This window comes from Natator depressus, chromosome 1, assembly GCF_965152275.1.
Source record: "Natator depressus isolate rNatDep1 chromosome 1, rNatDep2.hap1, whole genome shotgun sequence".
NCBI lineage: Eukaryota > Metazoa > Chordata > Testudines > Cheloniidae > Natator > Natator depressus.
In genome coordinates this window covers 98,323,768-98,343,586 of record NC_134234.1, presented here as the reverse complement: position 1 = coordinate 98,343,586, position 19,819 = coordinate 98,323,768, and the positions used below count along the sequence as shown (strand labels likewise).

The 19,819-nt window shown below is 44.4% G+C and overlaps 1 protein-coding gene across 14 annotated transcripts in view; it reads left to right on the top strand.

Moving 5' to 3' along the window:
* The window catches only part of DOCK9 (dedicator of cytokinesis 9), a 328,156-nt gene that overhangs the window by 61,058 nt on the left and 247,279 nt on the right, over positions 1-19,819 (top strand). For 3 of the 14 annotated variants that reach the window (XM_074962962.1, XM_074962937.1, XM_074962927.1), the window contains exon 1: positions 19,446-19,577. The exons of the other annotated variants lie outside the window; for them this stretch is intronic. In XM_074962962.1, coding sequence (XP_074819063.1) covers positions 19,461-19,577 — 117 coding nt within the window. In that variant the 5' untranslated portion in view covers positions 19,446-19,460. Of the gene's footprint in view, positions 1-19,445; positions 19,578-19,819 lie in introns of those variants that run through there. 14 annotated transcript variants of the gene reach the window in all.

Sequence of the window (19,819 nt, the reverse complement as noted above, 5' to 3'; positions counted from 1 at the left end):
TCCAATGTTTTTACTAAATACATGTAAATTTTTTTTACCTTAAGATGTTCAAATGCCTCAAAAAGCTTTTCCTTTTCTTCATCAAAGCCCTTACAGACCCATAAAAGATGATCAGTTTCTTCCACCTTACAGGATGTCTATTTATTCCAAAAATTTTTTTGTTTAAGCCACAATGGCAATAATCCTCAACTCTAGGGGACCATTCAAAAAACCATCATCTTTTTTCATCAATCCAATTTTTTTGCTTTTGAATTCCTGTTTACTCAGGGTATTTCTACATTAGTCCTTCCATGTCTTATTGCACTTTTAGCTGCTTTGTCCGCCATTTTGTTTCCTGTTATCCCAATATTACTCCTGAGGGCACTCTACACCAAAAAACGAAAAATTCTGTGCACAATATTTTAAAAGTTTGCAAAATTCTGCAAGTTTTATTTGTCAATAAATAAATGCAGAGGCTGCAGCATGGCAGTGGGGAGCACATCCATTGTCTGCATGAAGGTAGGAGATCACCCTGCAGCCTCCTCACCTTCCCCCCTGGGGACACAGACTCAGTGGTGAGGCTGCACCCAATCCTGACACAGCACAAGGCCTGGGCCTGCCCCAGAAACATTCTGGGGCCCTGCCCCTCTGTGCCAGGTGCACCAGATGTGGGGTGGGCAGGCTCAACCATACAGGATCCAAGTGTGTGGAGGGGCTCAGTGTGGGGGGATCCAGGTGTGGGCTGAGAGGATTCTGTGTGGGACAATCTGAGTACAGGCAGCTCAGTGCGGGGTCTAAGTGTGGCAGGGATCTGGATGCACCGAGGCTCATTGGGATGTAGGGTTCCAGGGGCAGGGGCAATGGGACTCTTCAGTGGCTTCCAGGTGAAAGTGGTTGGGGCTCAGCATAGGGGTCAGGGTGAGTGTCTCAGCAGGGGGCTCTGGGTGCTGGAGCTAGGTGGGGGGTCAGTGGTGGAGGGTCTGGATGTTGGGGATCCGGGGAATGGGGCTCATCAGGGTGAGGGTTTGAGTGCAGGGAGCTCAGTGGGGTATGGTTTGGATGTAGGGGTTGGGGTCCGGAAGCAGGGGTTGATATTCAGTGGGGTGGGGTTCAGGTATGGAGGGCTAGGAGGGCTCTGGGTGTATGGGGTGAGGCTTGGCAGGGGTGTCTGGATATGGGAGGTCTGGATGCATGGGGGTTGGGTGGATGGGGGAGCAGCTCCCCATACAGTGACCCCTGGCCCCATAGCTGTGGAGTAATGGGGGCAGGAAGCAGGGGAGGATTCTGAGCTTCCTGCAGCTGGGGGAGGTTTCTGGGGGTGGGTCTGATGCAGCCCAAGTCACTCCTTGCAGACTATTGCTACTAGTTCTGTTGTCATGACAGCTACATAGTCAGATATTTCGTTAGATGTACTAATTTCCAGTTTTGGTATACAATATGCCATCCCGTCTCTTCCTGTTTTTCCTTTTTTGGACCCATCTGTATTTATTTGACAAAATTGACTCCATTTTTCATCAATGTACTGGTACATTACAATGGGTATTTTAGTGTGTTTGCAGTCTTGCTGGCATCAGGAGAATGCTCCGTTTCCTGATGTTGCCTCTAGTTTTTTCTACCTCCACAGAGGGAGGCATACTCAACCAGTCATCTCTGCTGAGGTTTTTCTGAAGAACTATTCCAAGTTTAGGGGAGGAAGGCTAGCAGTCCTGTGTTAGGTCTGATCTGCACTAGGAAATTAGATTGGTATAACTGCATTGCTCAGGGGTGTAAAGAATCCACACACAAGAGTGAAGCAGTTAAATCAGCCTAATCCCTCCTGTAGACAGTGCTAGAATTCTCCTGTTGATCTAGCTCAGGGATCTCAAACTCAAATCACCACGAAGGCCACATGAGGAGTAGTACATTGGCCCAAGGGCCACATCACTGAAACCTTTTCATACAACGATGCAAAAGTATAGTAAAAAATGAAGAGTAATATAGTATGCTATTAAGTCAGTATATTAACCTTTTTAAAACTGTAATGCAAAAAGTCAGTGCTAATTTTATCATTTAATTTTTGGCTACTTAGCTGGCAGCGTTTTGCATCAACCAGAGCATCGATATTTGGTTTCATCTCAGGATATCAAACCTCAGTGTTGCTTTCAAATGTTCATCAGTGAGTCGTGACCTTAACACAAATTTGTTAATCTTCATGGAAGAGAAAAACTGTTCACACATATATGAACTTCCAAACATTGCCATTACCCTTTTGGAAGTAGAGAATAACGTGGGAAATCTTTCTTGTGAAAGAAACCGGTAGATTTCTGGAATTCCAACATCTGTATACTTCTGCTTCAAAATGGTATCGCACTGAAGCTCCACTAACTCCATCTGCATTTCCTCTGCAACATTGTCAATTTCCACAGAAAATGGTGTGGAAAAAAGTTGAAAATGTGGTTTAAGTGCCTTGGAATCTTTAAACTGCACATCAAACCATTTGTGTAAGTTAGAAATGATATCTGCATATTCTTTCAAGGATTTGGGTTCAACTTTTCCTAAGGAATTCAGAGTCGAGAAATGGACCAAATTGCCAGCAGTCAGCTGTTTCCCCGGCAAAGTAAGCTTGACTTTGAATGACTTAACACTGTCATACATGTGTGTTATGGCCTGTTTTCTACCCTGAAGCTTCACGTTCAGTGCATTCAGGTGATCAGTTACGTCTGTTTGAAAAGCAAGGTTGCAGATAAAAGTGGAATCAGCAAGCTGTGGAACCTCCTTGTTTTTCATTTTCATGAAAGAATCTCTCCTCTCTAAGTGCAAAAAAAGCTTCAAAACATTTCCACTACTCAGCCTTGAGTGTGATACAGAAGTTCCCCATATTTGCATACTTGCTAGAAAAGAGGTGAACTGTCTGTGATTCAGCCCTTGTGCACATATAAAATTAATGGTTTTAACAACTACATCTATAAGTTCCTTAATATATAGTAAAAGTTTACAAAGGGCTTCGTGGTGCAAAATGCAGTGTATACTGGTGAAGCTAATTCCTGGTATATTGGGGCTGTTCAGTTTGGTCTTCAATAATCCGACCACTCCAACGTTTTTAGAGCACATTGATGACGCACGGTCCGTAGCCAAAGATACGAGTTTGTTCCGTGGCATTGCAGCTTTTTCAATGCACTCTTCTAGTCCTTGAAATATGTCACGTCCCCTTGTGGTACCTGTCAGTGGCATTAAGTCTAGCAATTCTTCAGTTATATTCAAATTGTAATCCACACCTCTAATGAATACTGCACACTGTGTGGTATCTCATACATCTGTACTCTCATCAAGAGCAATTGAAAATGCTCTGAAGTCTTTTGCCATTTGAATCCATTGTTTTTGCACATTATCTGCTAAATCCGTTATCCTGCAGGCAACTGTATTGGCAGACAAGCTTATGCCTTCAAAAACTTTCTTCCTATCAGGACATAAAATTTCGCTGGCCTTCACAAGACATTCTTTTACAAATAGAGGTCGCAATGATTTAGCTATCATTTCACTTATCACAAAACTTGCTCTTACTGAATCTTCGCTTAGACTTGTTAATCTCCGAAAAGACATTTCTTTGCTTGGCAAAAGCTGCTTTAAGTTGCTGAACTTTTTCCTCTCTTTTTTCCAATGAATACATCATATTTTTCAAGGTGCATCGTGTCGTAGTGCTGACGCACAATATGCTCCTTGGGAACAGCAATCGTTTGACAAATAAGGCATTGAATTTTATCTTTTTATCTCTGTGGAAAATATATAAATTCTCCCATTTGTCTTGGAAAACTCTCTTCTTCCATGTGTTCTTTTTTTCGACTAAGTCATTTCCGAGCAGTTTTAATAAAATATAAACACTCAGTAATGAACCTCACTCAAAGGACAAAATACACACTTACTTCTAGAATTACTTCTGTTAAAGCCCCCGGCTCTGCCCCCATTCCAACCCCTTCCCCAAAGTCCCCACCGCAACTCTGCCTCCGCCCTGCCCCTATTCCAACCACTTCCCCAAATCCCTGCCGTGACCCCGCCTCTTCTCCGTCTCCTTCCCTGGGTGCGTGGCTCCCTGCTCCTCCCCCCTCCCTCCTGGAAAGCGCTAAGCGCTGCCAAACAGTTGTTTGGTGGCGGGAAGCACCTGGAGGTAGGCAGAGGAGTGGGGACACGGTGTGCTATGGGGGGAGGGGGCAGGAGGGGGGACGGGATGAGGGGAGCTTGGTGAAATAACTCTTGAGGGGGGCGGGAGGAGGAGGAAGAGATTGGCTGGCCGCAGAAATAACTCCGTGGGCCGTGTGTTTGAGACCCCGACCTAGCTACTGCCTCCTGGGGAGTTGCAGCACCTACTTCAATAGGAGAATTCCTCCTGTCAGTGTAGGCAGTGTCTTCACTGAAGCGCTATAGTGGCGCAGCTGCACTGCTGTGGCGTTTTAAATTTATCAAATAGAGAACCAAATAGTAAAATGTATTGAGAAAACCACACACACACACACCCACCCCCTGGAGGATACACTGTTTACGCAAGAATGCACTGAGTATTGGGAAACAATGCTTAGGAAGCCTGTAGCTGCCTTAGACAAGCTATGGCTATATATTCCCACTCATGCACTTTGGGAAGATATCGTAGCAGGATGGGAATTTCTTGTTACATCTAAAAGATTGGGAGAGTATTGAGTTGTAGTTCTTAGATGCTGCTGTGGTTCAGTATGTGCTAATGTGCATGTTACTGTTCCCAGCTGCTGTTGCAGCTGGCCACGCATCACCACCATTTCTATGCCCCAGTCTGTCCCCCAGCAGATGGCAATGGAATGGTGAGAGGGACAGCAGCCCAGATGTGGAAAAACCAGTAGACCGTAAAGAGCCTCTTGGCCCTTCTATGTATATTTCTCTGCCTTGGCATCCATTTTTTAAGGCTAGATACTTCCTCAGTGTGCACCAGTCAAAATATATCTTGGTATCCAGTGATGAGCTGCCAAAATCTTAACAATGGGTTTCCTCCTTTCCCCATGTGGGGGTCGTTGCCCACTCCTGCCCCATCCAACCCCCCCCCCCCCACGTTCCTTGATGCCCCCCCCCCCCCCCCGGACCCCTGCCCCATCCACTTCCCTCCCCTGTCCCCTGACTGCCCCCAGAACCGGGCAGGAGGGTCTCGTGGGCCACCGTAGTGGGTGCCCACCCCTAAGAGCCAGAGGCATCTGCCGGCAGGGCGAGGTGGGGAGTCCTGGAGATGCTTACCTGGGGCAACTCCCAGGAAGCATCCGGCAGGTCCCTCTGGCTCCTAGGGGTGGGGGAGCGTAGCTACTAGAATATCAGTTATACATAGGGAGTGTTTGTCTATATAGCATATTATAACTTGTTAGTTATAACTAAGGCTACGTTTTAGTCAATGGTATTTTTAGTAAGTCATGGACGGTAAACAAAAATTCACAGCCCGTGAGTTGTCCATGACTTTTACAATATACCCCTGTCTAAAACTTGAGGGGTAGGGGGTGCCGCAGGTGTTGGCGGGCGGGAGGGGAGAAACAGGTCGTGGGGGGAACCAACTTGAGGGTGGTCCTGGAAGGAGTGCCAGTCGAGAGCCCTTGACCCTTGGTATCTCTAATATCGGATGTCTCCGACCTCGGCTGGGGAGTGTATGTCCGCGAGCTGCAGACCCAAGGACCGTGGTCTCCAGAGGAGCTGATGTCATAAACATCAGGGAACTCAGAGCAATCTGCCTAGCCTGCAAAGTCTTCCTGACACATCTTTCTGGTTGAGTGATATGGATAGTCATGGACAACATGGCCCCGATATTCTACATCAACAGGGGAATCCGCTTGTCTGCTCTCTGTCAGGAAGTGTTCCAGTTGTGGGACTTTTGCATCCAGGATGACATCCACTTCGATGCATTGTATCTCCCTGGCATCTGTAATGTGCTGGCAGTTTGCCTCGGCAGGTCTTTCTTCTCTCACTGGGAATGGTCCCTCCACCCGGAGGGCGTCCAGGTACTCTTCCAAAGGTGGACAATTCCCTGAGTATGCCACTAGGCCAAAGAGGAAGTGCCAGCAGTTCTGCTCCCTCCAGAGCCTAGGTAGGGATTCCCTTCCTTCTCTGCTTTATAAGAACCAGTAACGAGTCCTCTGCCTCCAGTAGCGGTAATTCTCTGTTCTGGACTCAGATTTTTTTTCCCTTGCTCGTATTCCCTGAGGGTCACGAGAGCTTTTGACTGTGGCTGGGTCTACACCAGTGGTGGGCAACTTGTGCCCACGGGCCGCAGGTTGCCCACCACTGGTCTACATTATAGTTTATGCTGGCATAATTGATGACGCTTGGGGGTATGAATAAGCGACCCTGAGCGACATAAATTACACCGGCATAAGCGCTCATGTGCACAGTGCTATGTCAGTGGGGGAGCTTTCCCCACTGGCATTGTTTCTGCCGCTTGCAGAGGTGGTTTTTTATGTTGATGGGAGAGCTCTCTTCTGTCGGCATAGGGCGTCTTCACTACATGAGTTGCAGCGTCGCAGCTGTAGCTCTGTACATGTAGACATGACCTACGTGGTACTGAGTGGCTTAATTATGTGGAAGTTAAAACACAGGGAGAATTTCTGACCCCTTTAGGCCTCTCAAATCTGTAATGGGAGATTTGAGATTATGAAGTCCCTCAGATTCTTCCCTCGTTGATTTGCATCTGAGAGAGAACCTGTCTCCTTTGAGTCAGCATTTTGTTGGAATGGTGAGCAAATGGGAAAAAGAACAAATGTGTGTTCACTGGAAATGTGTCCTAGCTCTCTTTCCCTTGGCAATCTCTTAAATTTGTAGGAAGTGTGTGAGTACTTGAATGAGAGATTTGGATAACAGGATAGGAAAGAACACATCATCTGTTGATCTTCATTGAAATGTTATCCTGAAAGGAAGAAAAATATTTCAGTGATTAACAATACTTGGGAAAGTCCCTTTTTAATGTGACCTGATACAAAATGACCATTTTCACTTAAGTGCAAATAAATCCATTACCTCAAAAGCTGGGCTTGTGGAAATGCTGCATAGCTTGGAGCCAGTAATAAAAATTAGTGTGAAAGACTTCATAAACTTTTAAAGAAATTTGAAGGACTGTTTTATTGATAGATCACTTGGCCACTTTGGATCCCGAGAGATTTTATAAACAGAATATTACCATTATCCCTTGAAATCATTATTGGACAGCTGTGATTGTTTAACATTGCATAATAACCAATTATACACCATCTTGAAAAATCAAGGTGAATGGTAAGCTCTTCCATGTCAATATGGGAAGTTAAGCATCTATTCTGCAGAATTTAAACTTGTGCCTTTTAAAAAATATAATTTTTTAGCTTTTTATGGTTGTGAAGATACTCTTCCAGATGTGAACTGAATGTAAATTGATGCAATGTTGTCCCTGACTGAGACTATAGACAACCAATGCATGTCCCCTTGGTAAATCTATAAGCAGGTTTACTGGTAGGCACTGGATTTATTCTCTAGGTAGAATATGAGAATGGGGAACCGGTAGAGTAACAGAGACTTCTCAATATCTGCTCACAACAGTAAGGAGTCTGGCCAAGGGAGGATGGTGGTTGGTGTGGATGTTCGGGGGTGGTGGTGGGAGGAACAGGACAAACCCTCTCCATGCTTGAAATACTCAGTAGTCTCTGGAGGGAGAAAAAAGACAAAGCTCCTCACAGATTTTAACGAACATGAAGTATTGTCACTCTGCTTAGTGCTGTACTAGTATAGGATACAAAGAAATACTGTCCCTATCCCAAGGAACTTTCATTATACAAGTCCTTTTGGGGAAAAAAAAAATTAGTTTGTTTAAAAGTTGGGAAGGGTAAATTGCGATGAATGCCCAGGGAAAACTAGGTCCACAGGTTGGGGGCCACTGTAACAAAAATACAGTTGTCTGCTCAGCCAAAGAACAAAGTTCACGGCAACTTTCAGTGTAACCATTGCCTGTACTATCGAGGGCTTTAAGAATTAGCATGATCAGATTAAACTCTGACACTTCATATGTAGTCAAAGAGGAGAACATGGAGCATCCATAATTAATTGCTGTTACTTATCTCACTGAGCAGATGTAGTGCTGAGTGACTGAGACAGGTTTCTTTTTGCACTAATCCTGTCATACAACTGTCTCATGATCCATGGATTTCTAATCCCATCACCTGACAAGCAGACTAAACAAGGCACATCCAGCTCCCTTAAAGGGCCAGTCTCACATGCTCCTCGTCCTCCCTCTCCCCTGCCACGCCCCCCCCCCCCGCAAAAAAAAAATAATAAAAAAAAAGACTTAAGCATCCCCAGGCAGGCGCTGTCTGGTTCACTGCTTCCTGCTCCAGAAAGTCTACTTTTCTGGCACCATTCCTCCAGCTCTTCTTTTAGCTGGCTGGTCTCAAAGTAGCTGGTCACTTTCTTGATGTATGTCCTGAAGTTAGTGTATCTGGAGGTGAAGTCCTCCCAGCATAGATATGTGGATTCTAATCCTTGCTTTACTTCAACTAATTCATCACTTTCTTGCAGGGCCTTCTGCCTAGCTTGCTTTGAAGCATCAATTTCCTCTTAATGCTTATTGGCCAAGGAGGTTAGGCCCTCATAGCCATCCCTTTCAGTGCTGTATTGGTAAGTCTGGAAGCAGTAAGAAGCACTCTCTTGACTACGGTGTCTGGTGCTTTGTTTGTGCTGATGTCAAATGCTTCTGTGTCCAATCTTACAATACATTTCAATAGTTTTCACTGGGCAGGTTCCTTTGCTACGTGGTATTCTCTGCCCATGCTTACAGCTGTGCTTCTTCCTTGATGCTTGTGGTTAATCTCAACCAGTGTAGAGCCTCTCCAGATCCACCTTCTGTTTCAATTCCCCTTTCATGTCCTTTGTCAGGGGAAGGATCTGTATCTTATGATCTCATGCTTTTGCTTCAGCATGGTCCCACTCTTCTGCATACTAGGCAGAGAGATTCTTCTCCGCTCTTTTCTGCTCCAGTTCCTTTGTCTTACTTATAGATAGGTCCCTACTAAATTTATGGTTCACTTCGGTAAAGTTCATGGTTTCGGATATTTAAATCTGAAATGTCACGTGTTGTAACCATGGAGGTCCTGACCCAAAAGGGAGTTGTGAAGGAATCACAAGGCTATTGTTAGGGGGTGGTACTGCTACCCTTACTTCTGCGCTGCTGGTGGTGGTGGTGCTGCCTTCAGAGCTGGGCAGCCGGAGAACAGCGGCTGCTGGCCGGGAGCCCAGCTCTGAAGGCAGTGCTGCTGCCATCAACAACACAGAAGCCAGTATGGTATGGTATTGCCACCCTTACTTCTGTGCCTTTGGCAGAGGTGGGTCTCACCCAGCCCCGAGAGCAGCTCGTGCAGGAGAAGAGGAAGTCCCATCCCTCCACAGGCTGGCTGGGACTAGTAGCTGGAGCCTGGTGCATGGTAGGAGCCCACAGCCGGGGCACCCCCTACCTGCCCCTCCCTAGCTTTTGGGGTTTAAATCGGCCATGGTCTGCCTCTGGGGGTGACCACAGTATCCCACGACCATAGAGCCTTGGGCTGTCGCCAATGTCACCCACTCATAAGGCCAGCCCTGCTCCCCCCCAAAAAGCGACAACCCTTCTCCCCATATCATGCCACCCTCACTTCTGTGCTGTTGCTCGCAATGGTGCTGTCTTCAGAGCCGGGTGCCCTGCCAGCAGCCACCACTATCTCACCACCCAGCTCTGAAGGCAGCGCAGAAGCAAGGGTGGCAATACCGCAACCTCCCTACAACAGTCAGATTTCACGGTGGAGACTAGATTTCAGTGTGTGAAGTATTTTTCACGGCCATGAATTTGGTAGGACCCTACTTATAGGTCGATGACTTTGTCATTTTCAAAGTTCTGTCATCAAGCTAATGGCTCTGGCTTCAGCTGTGGCTGTACCTGTAGCTCACTCTTGTCACTGGGCCTCTTTTCTCAAATCAAGCTTCTGTGCCTGCATTTCCGTATCAGCACAGAGTTTAGCTGGCTCCTTCTCCAGCAGCAAGCACTGCTACTTCTCATTTTTCCACTCTTAAAAGTATCATCTCATGTTATCTTGCACCACTGTCATAACCTGTGATCTCGTAACTTTCTTTCAAATCTGGGCATGCAGATTATAGAGCTGGATGATGATTCTATCCTAGCTCTTGTTAGCTATGCTGATATGGCTCATTAGCTCCTTTAAGACTGTCACAGCCAGGGAGTGCTACTTTATTTCCAAGTCTAGCTTACTGCCAGTGGGCTATTTTTGTTTTCAGCTCCAGCAGTCTGTTAGGTTCATGAACAGTTAACAGGATAATCCAGTACTGAAAACTGCTTGTGAGCATGTCTACACTAGCCTGTGTATATGGACCTGCTGTAGTCTCCTCACTTCCTGGGGAATTATTTTCCTTTTGTCTTCAGGATTTTCCTACAGCTACGAACATCAGCTGTCCTAGGGTGACTCATTTCCTCAAAGTTGTAGTTCTTAAAAAAGTAGACCCTGAAGTTCCCCACTGGAAACACTCTGTTCATTCTGCTGCCTGCCTTTCAGCATTTGTACTTCCTAAGAGCAAGCTTCCAGGTCTGCAGTTGCCTGGCAAACCTCCTAAGCGTGTCCCCTTTCTGGTCCCACTTGAGTTCCCCTGCCTCACTACCAGACCACCCTAGTACTAACACCTCTGTCATTCTAACGTTCTTTGTCCAGGTTTCTCACAAGTAGACCATCAATATATCCTTCCTGTGCCTAGGGGAATCATTGCTTGGTCATGAACAGGATGTGCTCTAGGAACTACTGATTCCTCTCTAGTTCCTGTTGCTGACAGGGGTGGGCTTCCTGCTAGTGCTGTTTAGCAGTGAGTTGTACTGTCTGTTCCTGCTGCCGTGCCACTAGCTGCACTGCCACTAGCTGATGGCTCTGCAGCAGACAAATGAGGGCAGCCTGGGTCTGTCCTGGGTCTGTCCTGGTCTACTGTTGCAGTGCCACAAACTGTAGCTGCTGCTGCTCTTCTGCTCTGACTTATTGCTGCTGCTGCTGTTTCAACAGGAGATGTAATATTTCTGCCATAGTCCCTCTTGCACGGGGAGAGACTCTGAGCTCCACCATTCAGGGTGGATAAAAATCCATGATTTAAAAAAAATCAAAATAAAAAACTTGGATTTTTTTTAATTTTAAAAAGGGTTATTTAAAAATATATATTTAAAATTGAAATTGACAACCTACATTAAGGCCTAAACTAATTATGTCTATTAAAATGATTTAAATTAAAGAAGTATATGTATTGCTTAATATTTTGCTTCCAAGTTTTAAAGAGACTCAAACCACTGAACAGGTGGATGTCATTGGCTGGGCACCTGGAACCAGAGTTAGTTCAAGTGGTGAACCAGCTTTTGACAGTAGTAGCCTCTTCTGCAGATGCACAGAGACTATTTTCTTCGTTTCAGTTGATTTTACTAGTTCAGCTCAGTTACTAGCTCATTCAAAGTTAAGAAGCCAACTGGAAGTTGCAGAAGTAGGAAAGCTTGTTATCCTTTTCCAGTTTATATTTATAAACTAGGTCTGAGAGGATGTGATCTATTATTTCTAAAATCTTGACTATCATGGTGACCAGAAAACATCAGTTCAGTTCACTAACTACAGATACTTCCTTTGTTTAAGATAGCAACATAAGAATGGCTATGTGGGGCCCAGTATCCTGTCCTCCGTTAGTGGCCAGTGCCAGATGCTTCAGAGGAAGTAAATGGAACAGGGCAATTTCTTGAGTGTTCCATCACGTCATCCAGTCTGAGATTCTGGCAGTCAGAGGTTTAGGGACAACCAGAGCTTGGGGTTGTGTCCCTGACCATCTTGGCTAATAGCCATTAATGGACATCTCCTCCATGAATTTACCTAATTTTTTTTTTAAATCTAATTATTCTTTTGGCTTCATAACATCCCGTGGCAGTGAGTTCCACAGGTTGACTGTTGTATGAGAACGTACTTCCTTATGTTGTTTTAAATCTGCTGCCTGTTCATTTCATTGCGTGACCCCTGGTTCATGTGTTATGTGAAGGGGTAAATAACAATTAATTCATGATTTTTATAGACCTCTGTGGTATCTCCTCTCAGTCTGATGTTTTCCAAGATGAACAGCCCCAGTCTTCTTAATCTTTCCTGAGATGACATAGTCCATACTTTTAATCATTTTTGTTGCCCTTCTCTGTATTGTTTCCAATTATAATATATCTTTTTAGAAATGGGGCAACCAGAACTGCATGCAATATTCAAGCTGTGGGAGTACAATGGATTTATACAGTGGTATTATATTTTCTGTTTTATCTATCCCTTTCCTACAGATTCGTAATATTGTTAGCATTTTTGTCTGCCTCCTGCACTATTCACGATGATTTCCAGATCTCTTGAGTGGTAACAGCTCCTTTAGATGCCATAATTTTGTATGTATAGTTGGGATTGTTTCTCAAGGTGCATTACTTGGCATTTATCAACATTGCATTTCATCTGCCATTTTCTTGCTCAGTCACCCTGTTTTGGGAGATCCCTTTGTAATTCTTCAGTCAGCTTTGGAATTAACTTTCTGGAGTAATTATGGATCATCTGCAGACTTTGCCACCTCACTGTAAACCCCCTTTTCCAGATCATTTATGAATATGTTACAGTGCTGTTTCCAGTACAGAGTCTGAGGAGGCCCTGCTATTTACTTCTCTCCATGTGAACGGGGACTATTTATTCCTATCCTTCATTTCCTATATTTTAACCAGTTACTGATCCATGAGAGTACAAATTCAAATTGGAAATAAGGCACATTTTTAATAGTGAGGGGTATTAACCACTGGAACCCTCCTAATCTGTGACAAGGTAAGTAGTGGATTCTTCATCTCTTGAAGTCTGGATGTAAAACACAAGTTATAGGGTTCAATACAGGGGTAACTGTGTAATTCTATGGTCTGTGTTGTACCTGAGGTCAGACTCTAGTTAATGGTCCTTTCTGGCCTTAACATCATCAAAGAGAGTGACTCAAAATCCTGCCAATTTATGCCCGTTGTAGCAATGGTTTCTTCTTCGAGTAATGGTCCCTATGTGTACTCCACTATGGCTATGCATGCATTCCATGTGCCCGAGATGCTAAATGTTTGGATTTGTTGGGTAGGAAGTTTAACCAGCCTGAAGTTCCGGATAGCCAAGTGCTAATGTCTAAATACAGTTTCATTAACAATTCCAAGCTTGTGGAATTCACAAACTCCTACAGTAGCACAGTTTCAGGCTTTGATTTGAAGAAGGTAAACTGAAAGCTAGGTCATTCTTACAAGCCCTGGTTGTTACAGCAGACACAGCCTCCCATTTGATAGTGACAGCTGTTGTTGTGCATCCAGTGTCATGGTTTGATTCCTCAGGATTCCTTAGGGAGGTTCAATCCACAGTGGAGCATTTGCCATTTGAAGGGTTTTATCTGTTCAATGAGAGAATAGATGAATCAGTGCATTCATTAAAGGACCCAAGGGCAATACTTAGCTCATCGGGGATCTGCACCCTAGCACTGAGGAGAAGATAACACAGATCTCAGTCCATACAGGCCTCAACCAGCACCTCAACCCTTCTACCCAAAGGGGTATGAACTGCCACAGAAGAGATAGAAACTGTAGTGGAGCAAACATAATCTTCCTCCTTCCTGGGACCTTTTTGCGTCTCATGAGAACAGAAAATGCTAAATCTACTGCTCCAGGGGGGTGCAAGGAGAAGACTCCAGAGGAGTTGACCGTAAGCTACCATTGTGATGCATCTGTGAAAAAGACAATTGTGATCCTAGGATGTATCAATTGAGGCATTTCTAGTAGAGATAGAGAAGTATTAATGCCATTGTACAAGACATTGGCAAGATCTCATTTGGAATATGGTGTACAGCTCTGATAACCCTTATTCAAGAAATATGAATTCGAACTGGAACTGGTGCAGAGAAGAGCTACTAGGATGATCTGGGGAATGACGGGCCTATCTAATGAGAGGACTGGTAGAGTTTGGCTTGTTTAGTCCAGCAAAAAGAAGACTGAGAGAGGATATGATTGCTACCTATAAACACATTGGGGAGAGGTGTTAAATACCAAGGAGGGTGAAGAGCTGTTTAAGCTCAAGGACAATATTGGCACAAGAACAAATGGGTGTAAACTGGCCATAAACAAATTCAAGCTGGAAGTTAAAGGCTTCTAACCATCAAAGGGTGAGGTTCTGGAACAGCTCCCAGTAGGAGTTGTGGGAGTAAACAACTAAATAATTAGTTTTGAGAGAGAGCTGCCTAAATTTATCTGTTTGATTATATAATGGGGTTGCTTGTGATGATAAGGGACAGGACTCAGCAGCCTTGGGGCTCAACTTTCTTATGTTCCTAAACGCTCGTGCTTCAGGGTTACAGCCAGCCACCTGGAGGCATCCGGAAAGAAATTTTAGCCCCCTAGTGTGTAGCCTGATTTAGGGTGTGCTAATCATATTAATTTAATTTATTTAATTTCTGTAATTTCTAATTTAATTTTATTTAATAATATTAATTAGTGTGGGTTTAGGCTCCCCAATCTGTTTGATCCGAAGATAAAAGTTCTTGTCCCGAATCAGGCTCCACAGAATTTACAAAGGACCCTCGGGGGTATGACAGGAAGCTCACACTTAGATATAGCCTTAAAGACTTTTTTTTAAATCAATAATAGTAAATAAATGGTAAAATACCCAGAGTTACAAAGTTACAGTTGCATTACTGCTATTCAAAAGATACATATGATGATGTAGTATTATATACAACAAAGCTTTAATATACTCACACCCTTCCTGATAACCTGGTGGTAAGAGACACAGGACCAGCCTTGCAGTTCAGGTTTCTCAATTCTTGAGTGAGGGATGCAGTGCTTAGAAGAAACTAATGCTAAGAGCTATTAAAGCGAACTTAGGGTTTACTTGACTAACTTAAACTTAAAATCAAAACCTAATAAACTAGGAATAAAACTTAGGGAAACGAAGCTTAGTCTAGTGAAACTTAGTTTAAGAACAACAAGTATAGCCTACCAATAGTAGTAGTCATAGATAGATAGATAGAATAGATAAAATAAAATAGAAAGAGTGAGTGAAAGTAAGAAAGATAGAGTAAATGAGAATGGAGTAGTCTAGCGAGGTGGCTCATCTCCTTTTATAGGGCACAAGTGCCGGAAATCCTTCCTCCTATGCCCAAATTTCATTCCTCACCCACAAAATGTTAGGGTATGCTTACTCCACAGGCTAGTACAGGGGTCTCAAGCACGCGGCCGGCGGGGTTCTTTCGTGCAGCCCACCAAGCTCCCCGCACGCCCGCCCTCCCCACCCTGCCCCTTTGCCTACCGTGAGCCCTGTGCCACTCCCTGAAGCGTCCAGAACCATGTCCCTGCGAGCCCAGGGGGCAGAGGTCTCCATGTGTTGCTCTCGCTTCCAGGCATCACCCCCCACAGCTCCATTGGCCGGGAATGGGAAACCGCAGCCAATGGGTGCTTCGGGGGAGGTACCTGGAGGAGCAGCAAGAGCAGAAGGCGGAGCCCTGTGCTCCCCCTCCCCCAGGGACATGATTCCGGCCGCTTCCTGGAGCAGAGCGGCGCGGAGCCAGGGCAGGCAGGCAGCGAGTGCGTACCCTGAACTCCTCTTGCACCCCAACTCCCTGCCAGTCCCCTGCCGCATCCCACACCCCTCCTGCACCCCAACTCCCTGCCCGGAGCCCCCTGCCACACCCCTCACCCCTCCTACACCCCTTGGGGGCGGGGAAGGGGTGGGAAGGGGCGGGGAAGGGGCAGGGCCTCGTGGAAGGGGTGGAGTAGGGGCAGGGGCGGGGGCAGCAAGAGGGGGGTGTCAGTGATGCGGCCCTCAGGCCAATGCACTAGTCCTCATGTGGCCCTCGTGGATCTAGACTGTTCTCAGTGGTAGCTGATGACAGAACAAGGAGTAATGGTCTCAAGTTGCAATGGGGGAGGTTTAGGTTGGATATTAGGAAAAACTTTTTCCCTAGGAGGGTGGTGAAACACTGGAATGCGTTACCTAGGGAGGTGATGGAATCTCCTTCCTTTGAGGTTTTTAAGGTCAGGCTTGACAAAGCCCTGTCTGGGATGATTTAGTTGGGGATTGGTCCTGCTTTGAGCAGGGGGTTGGACTAGATGACCTCCTGAGGTCCCTTCCAACCCTGATATTCTATGATTCTGTGATTTGAGTTTGAGACCCCTGGGCTAGTATGTTTGTGCGTATTGATGACTTATATATTCACATAAGTTTCCTTGTGGTGTGCCTGTTAAGTCTGTGGGTACGAAATTGAAAAACTCCCTATTCTATGCTTCATGGTCTATTGGTCTAGATAAAAGGTCTTAGACATATGCGTGGGTGCTTATCTATTTAGGTAACAAGATATAGGTCAACTTTACTTTCTGGGTAAAAGATCTTAATATAGATATGCTAACTTTGCATTAGCTTAACATAAGGGTTTTTGGCCTGTACGTCCCTTACATTACAGCCAAACTTAGGTATATAGATTTATATTAAAAATTATTACAATACATCAAATACATAAACTATAAGAAAAGATTATATATATCTATATCTATATATCTATCTATATATATAGATAGATATATAGATAGATATATGCAAGCAAGCAGGTTAGTCCTATAGGCTACAAGTGTATTCTGATTTTTATTTATTTATTTTAAATCTCCTTCCTCTGAAGATTCAGGGATGACTATGGGTGGAGGTGGGACTTTGGACAGAGAGGGCTAGTGCTCTGAAGTGGCACCGAGCATTCTCTTTCAGGTGTTGTGCTGGCTGGTTATTGTTTATATGCTCATGATCTAACTGATCACCATATGTGAGATTGGGAAACCATTTTCCTTCAGGTCAGATTGGCTGTGACCTTGGGTTTTTTTCATCTTCCTCTACAGTGTGTGGGTATAGGACACTTGCCAGGATTATGTAGGTATACAACTTCCTTGCAATTGAAGAGCCTTGCGCTTTATTGTACCATGGTCCTGCCTAATCTCTGCTAGTGATACATAATGGTCTAGTCTCTTGTGGACTGTAATATTTTGGTCTAGTTTCAGTTGTTGGGTTTAGTGTAGAGGTGCTGGGTGGTGTTAGTGGCCTGTGATATACAGGAGGTCTGACTTAGATGATCTAGTGGTCCCTGCTGGCCTTAAACTATAACTTCAAGAGATGCCCTTCTGGTTCACTGGTCAGGTCAAATGATATATGCCTTTCTCCCCATTGTCCTCTTATTTTGGGTTCTGAGAAAGATCAAGCAGGATGGTGTAGTGGTCATTCTGATTGCTTCCAGATGGCCCAGACATTTCTGGTTCCCAAGCCTCCTCCAGTTGTCAACACACTGATACTTCAGCTTACAGACCATCCATCCTAGACCGACTGATGAAGGAGAGATGCAGTGTCAAGCATCCCAGTCCAACTTCTCTCCATCTGAAAGCATGATTTTTGGATGGGCATTGAACCTAGAGGCCGCATATTCAGAAATGGTTCAGACTGTCCTTAACAATAGTAGAAAGGAGTCCATGAGGAAGTGTTTCACAGCTCAGTGGAAAAGGTTTCAGTCTGGTTGTACAATCACTAGATCATCTCAGTTCTAGTGTCTGGTGTCACAGTGGCTTGCCGCAGGCAGGAGGAGCAATTGAGGGAAAGTTCATCTGCCCTGGGCTGGAGAATGCCCACTACAGTTGGAATCTTCTAAGAATTTAGCTGACATTTTCAAAGGCTTATAATTTGGCTGGTTGGCTGGTTTTTCACAGGAAGCGGGGAGAAGGGAGTGGGAAATCCCCGACAGAAAATCAACCCCCTTGCTGAATTTCAAGACACTGCTCCAAACCCTGGAGATGTTAAAGCTTTTCAACTTAATGGTTGACTTTGCTTTTAATATGGGCAAAACCACATTTTTCCTTAATCGTTTTTGGAAATGGCCAAACCATTTTTGCAGAAAATGTCCTAAAAAATTGCAGCCTGAGGCAGAAACTATGCGTGGAAAACTTCAGCCAGAATGGCTAAAGTTTGGCAAAGTTTTATAAGAAACTGAAAACTGGAACTTACAATGAAAAGTGTTTGTATTACAGGTGGAGCTAGTAACCTAAGTTTTCAGTTTTGGTGGTAAAGATGAGAGGAAGAGTGGAGTGCTAAGATGACGATCCTTATGGAACTGCTTAGAGGAGGGATCTTGGTGTAGAAGAAGACCTAGAGAGAGAAATTTGTATGGATCTGGAATGTGGTTCAGAAGAATGAAGTGAACTTCAGTGTTGAAGGCACAACTGAAATAAAAGGAATTAACTACTCTTCAGCAGAAAGAACATTCACTACATAAAACTGCCATTTCTGTGCTATAGGCAAAATGAGAGTGAGTGAATAATATTGCGTAAAACATGGTTGGAGAGATGAGACTGCCTTTTTCCAGATGCTTCACTGAGAGAGTTGAAAGATGGGGTGGGAGTGCCAGAGTTGAGAAGAAGGTGCTTTATTAAAAGAGGCTTGACAATGATAGATCTCAGAGATTTGGGAAGGTTTCAAAGGAGAAAAGGAGTTGACAGTGGCAGTCGTGCAGGGATCAAGTGTGGGAAGACCAGCCCAAACAGGAAAGGGAAGGGAATCAAGGGAAGCAATAGTTTTTTGTAGGGTTGGATGTCTGAAAGGTGATGAAGGAAGAGGAAGAAAACTATCTATCTCTTTCTTTCCCAATTATGATGATGAATTTTGGTAATTAGGCCTAAATTGTGGGATGAGAGTAATGGCATAGAAGGAAGAGAGAGGACTACCAGCATGCTTGGAATTTAAAGCAAAAATAGAAAGCAGGCTCTGCAACCTGATTATCATTTTTGAAGAGTATTTAAGGTTTTATAGAGAGGACATCGTGAAATTAGGAAAAGCCATCTTAAATCTTGGCTTAAGAAACATTCGAATGAAAAAATGGTGTCCGTATTACGTAGAAATACCCCTGCTGAGTGGAATAGCATTGCCTCTAATACTCAATTAGCTGCTGGGCGTTAATGAAAATCTCAAAAGATGGAGCAGAAGAATAATCTGGGAAGAATAATACTTGGAATTCTGCCTTTCTGAAGAGTTCCAAACTGCAGTGAAAATATGTATTGTAGAACAAAAACATATACTCTTAAATATTTTTCTTAAATACTGTAGGTGTTCATTATTTTGTGAGTATTATGCACAGTTATCATAGTAAGGAACATTCTGTATTGCACCATTTTTGGTGTGTTCCAGTGGCATTGAAATGGATCCACCTTTTTTTTCCTGAGGAAGGGTACACCCTTTAGAGGCTGGGCTTCGTTTGTCATGCATTCCCTCATGACAGACTTAGCAAACTGCAGCATAGTAGTTAAACTAGTTGGTACTTTCTGCAGCTTCTGCCTGGAAAAAGCTTTTGTTTTCTCTGAATTGCTGGCACGCTGTTTATTTTGATGCTAAAAACCAGAATTTCTCAGATTTTTTTGAGTTGTTTTCTGGCTAAGAATGCAGGCAAGAGCAAACACTAGAAGTGTTAAAAAAGAGCTTGTTATCGAGTCTCCCCAACGATACAAGGATGCAGCTCCATGTGAAGTAGAGGTGGACGGTCCAGTAGAAGTGCTGGTAAGAATTGTGTAGATAAGAGATATGTTCCCCAACTGTTCTTAGTTCTCATTCTTTCTGGGAAGCTTCTAGGTTGCATCCGATGAAGTGAGCTGTAGCTCACGAAAGCTTATGCTCAAATAAATTTGTCAGTCTTTAAGGAGCCACAAGTACTCCTTTTCTTTTTGCGGATACAGACTAACACGGCTGCTACTCTGAAACTAGGTTCCACTAGTGAGTCAGATTTCAACATTCACTTTTTG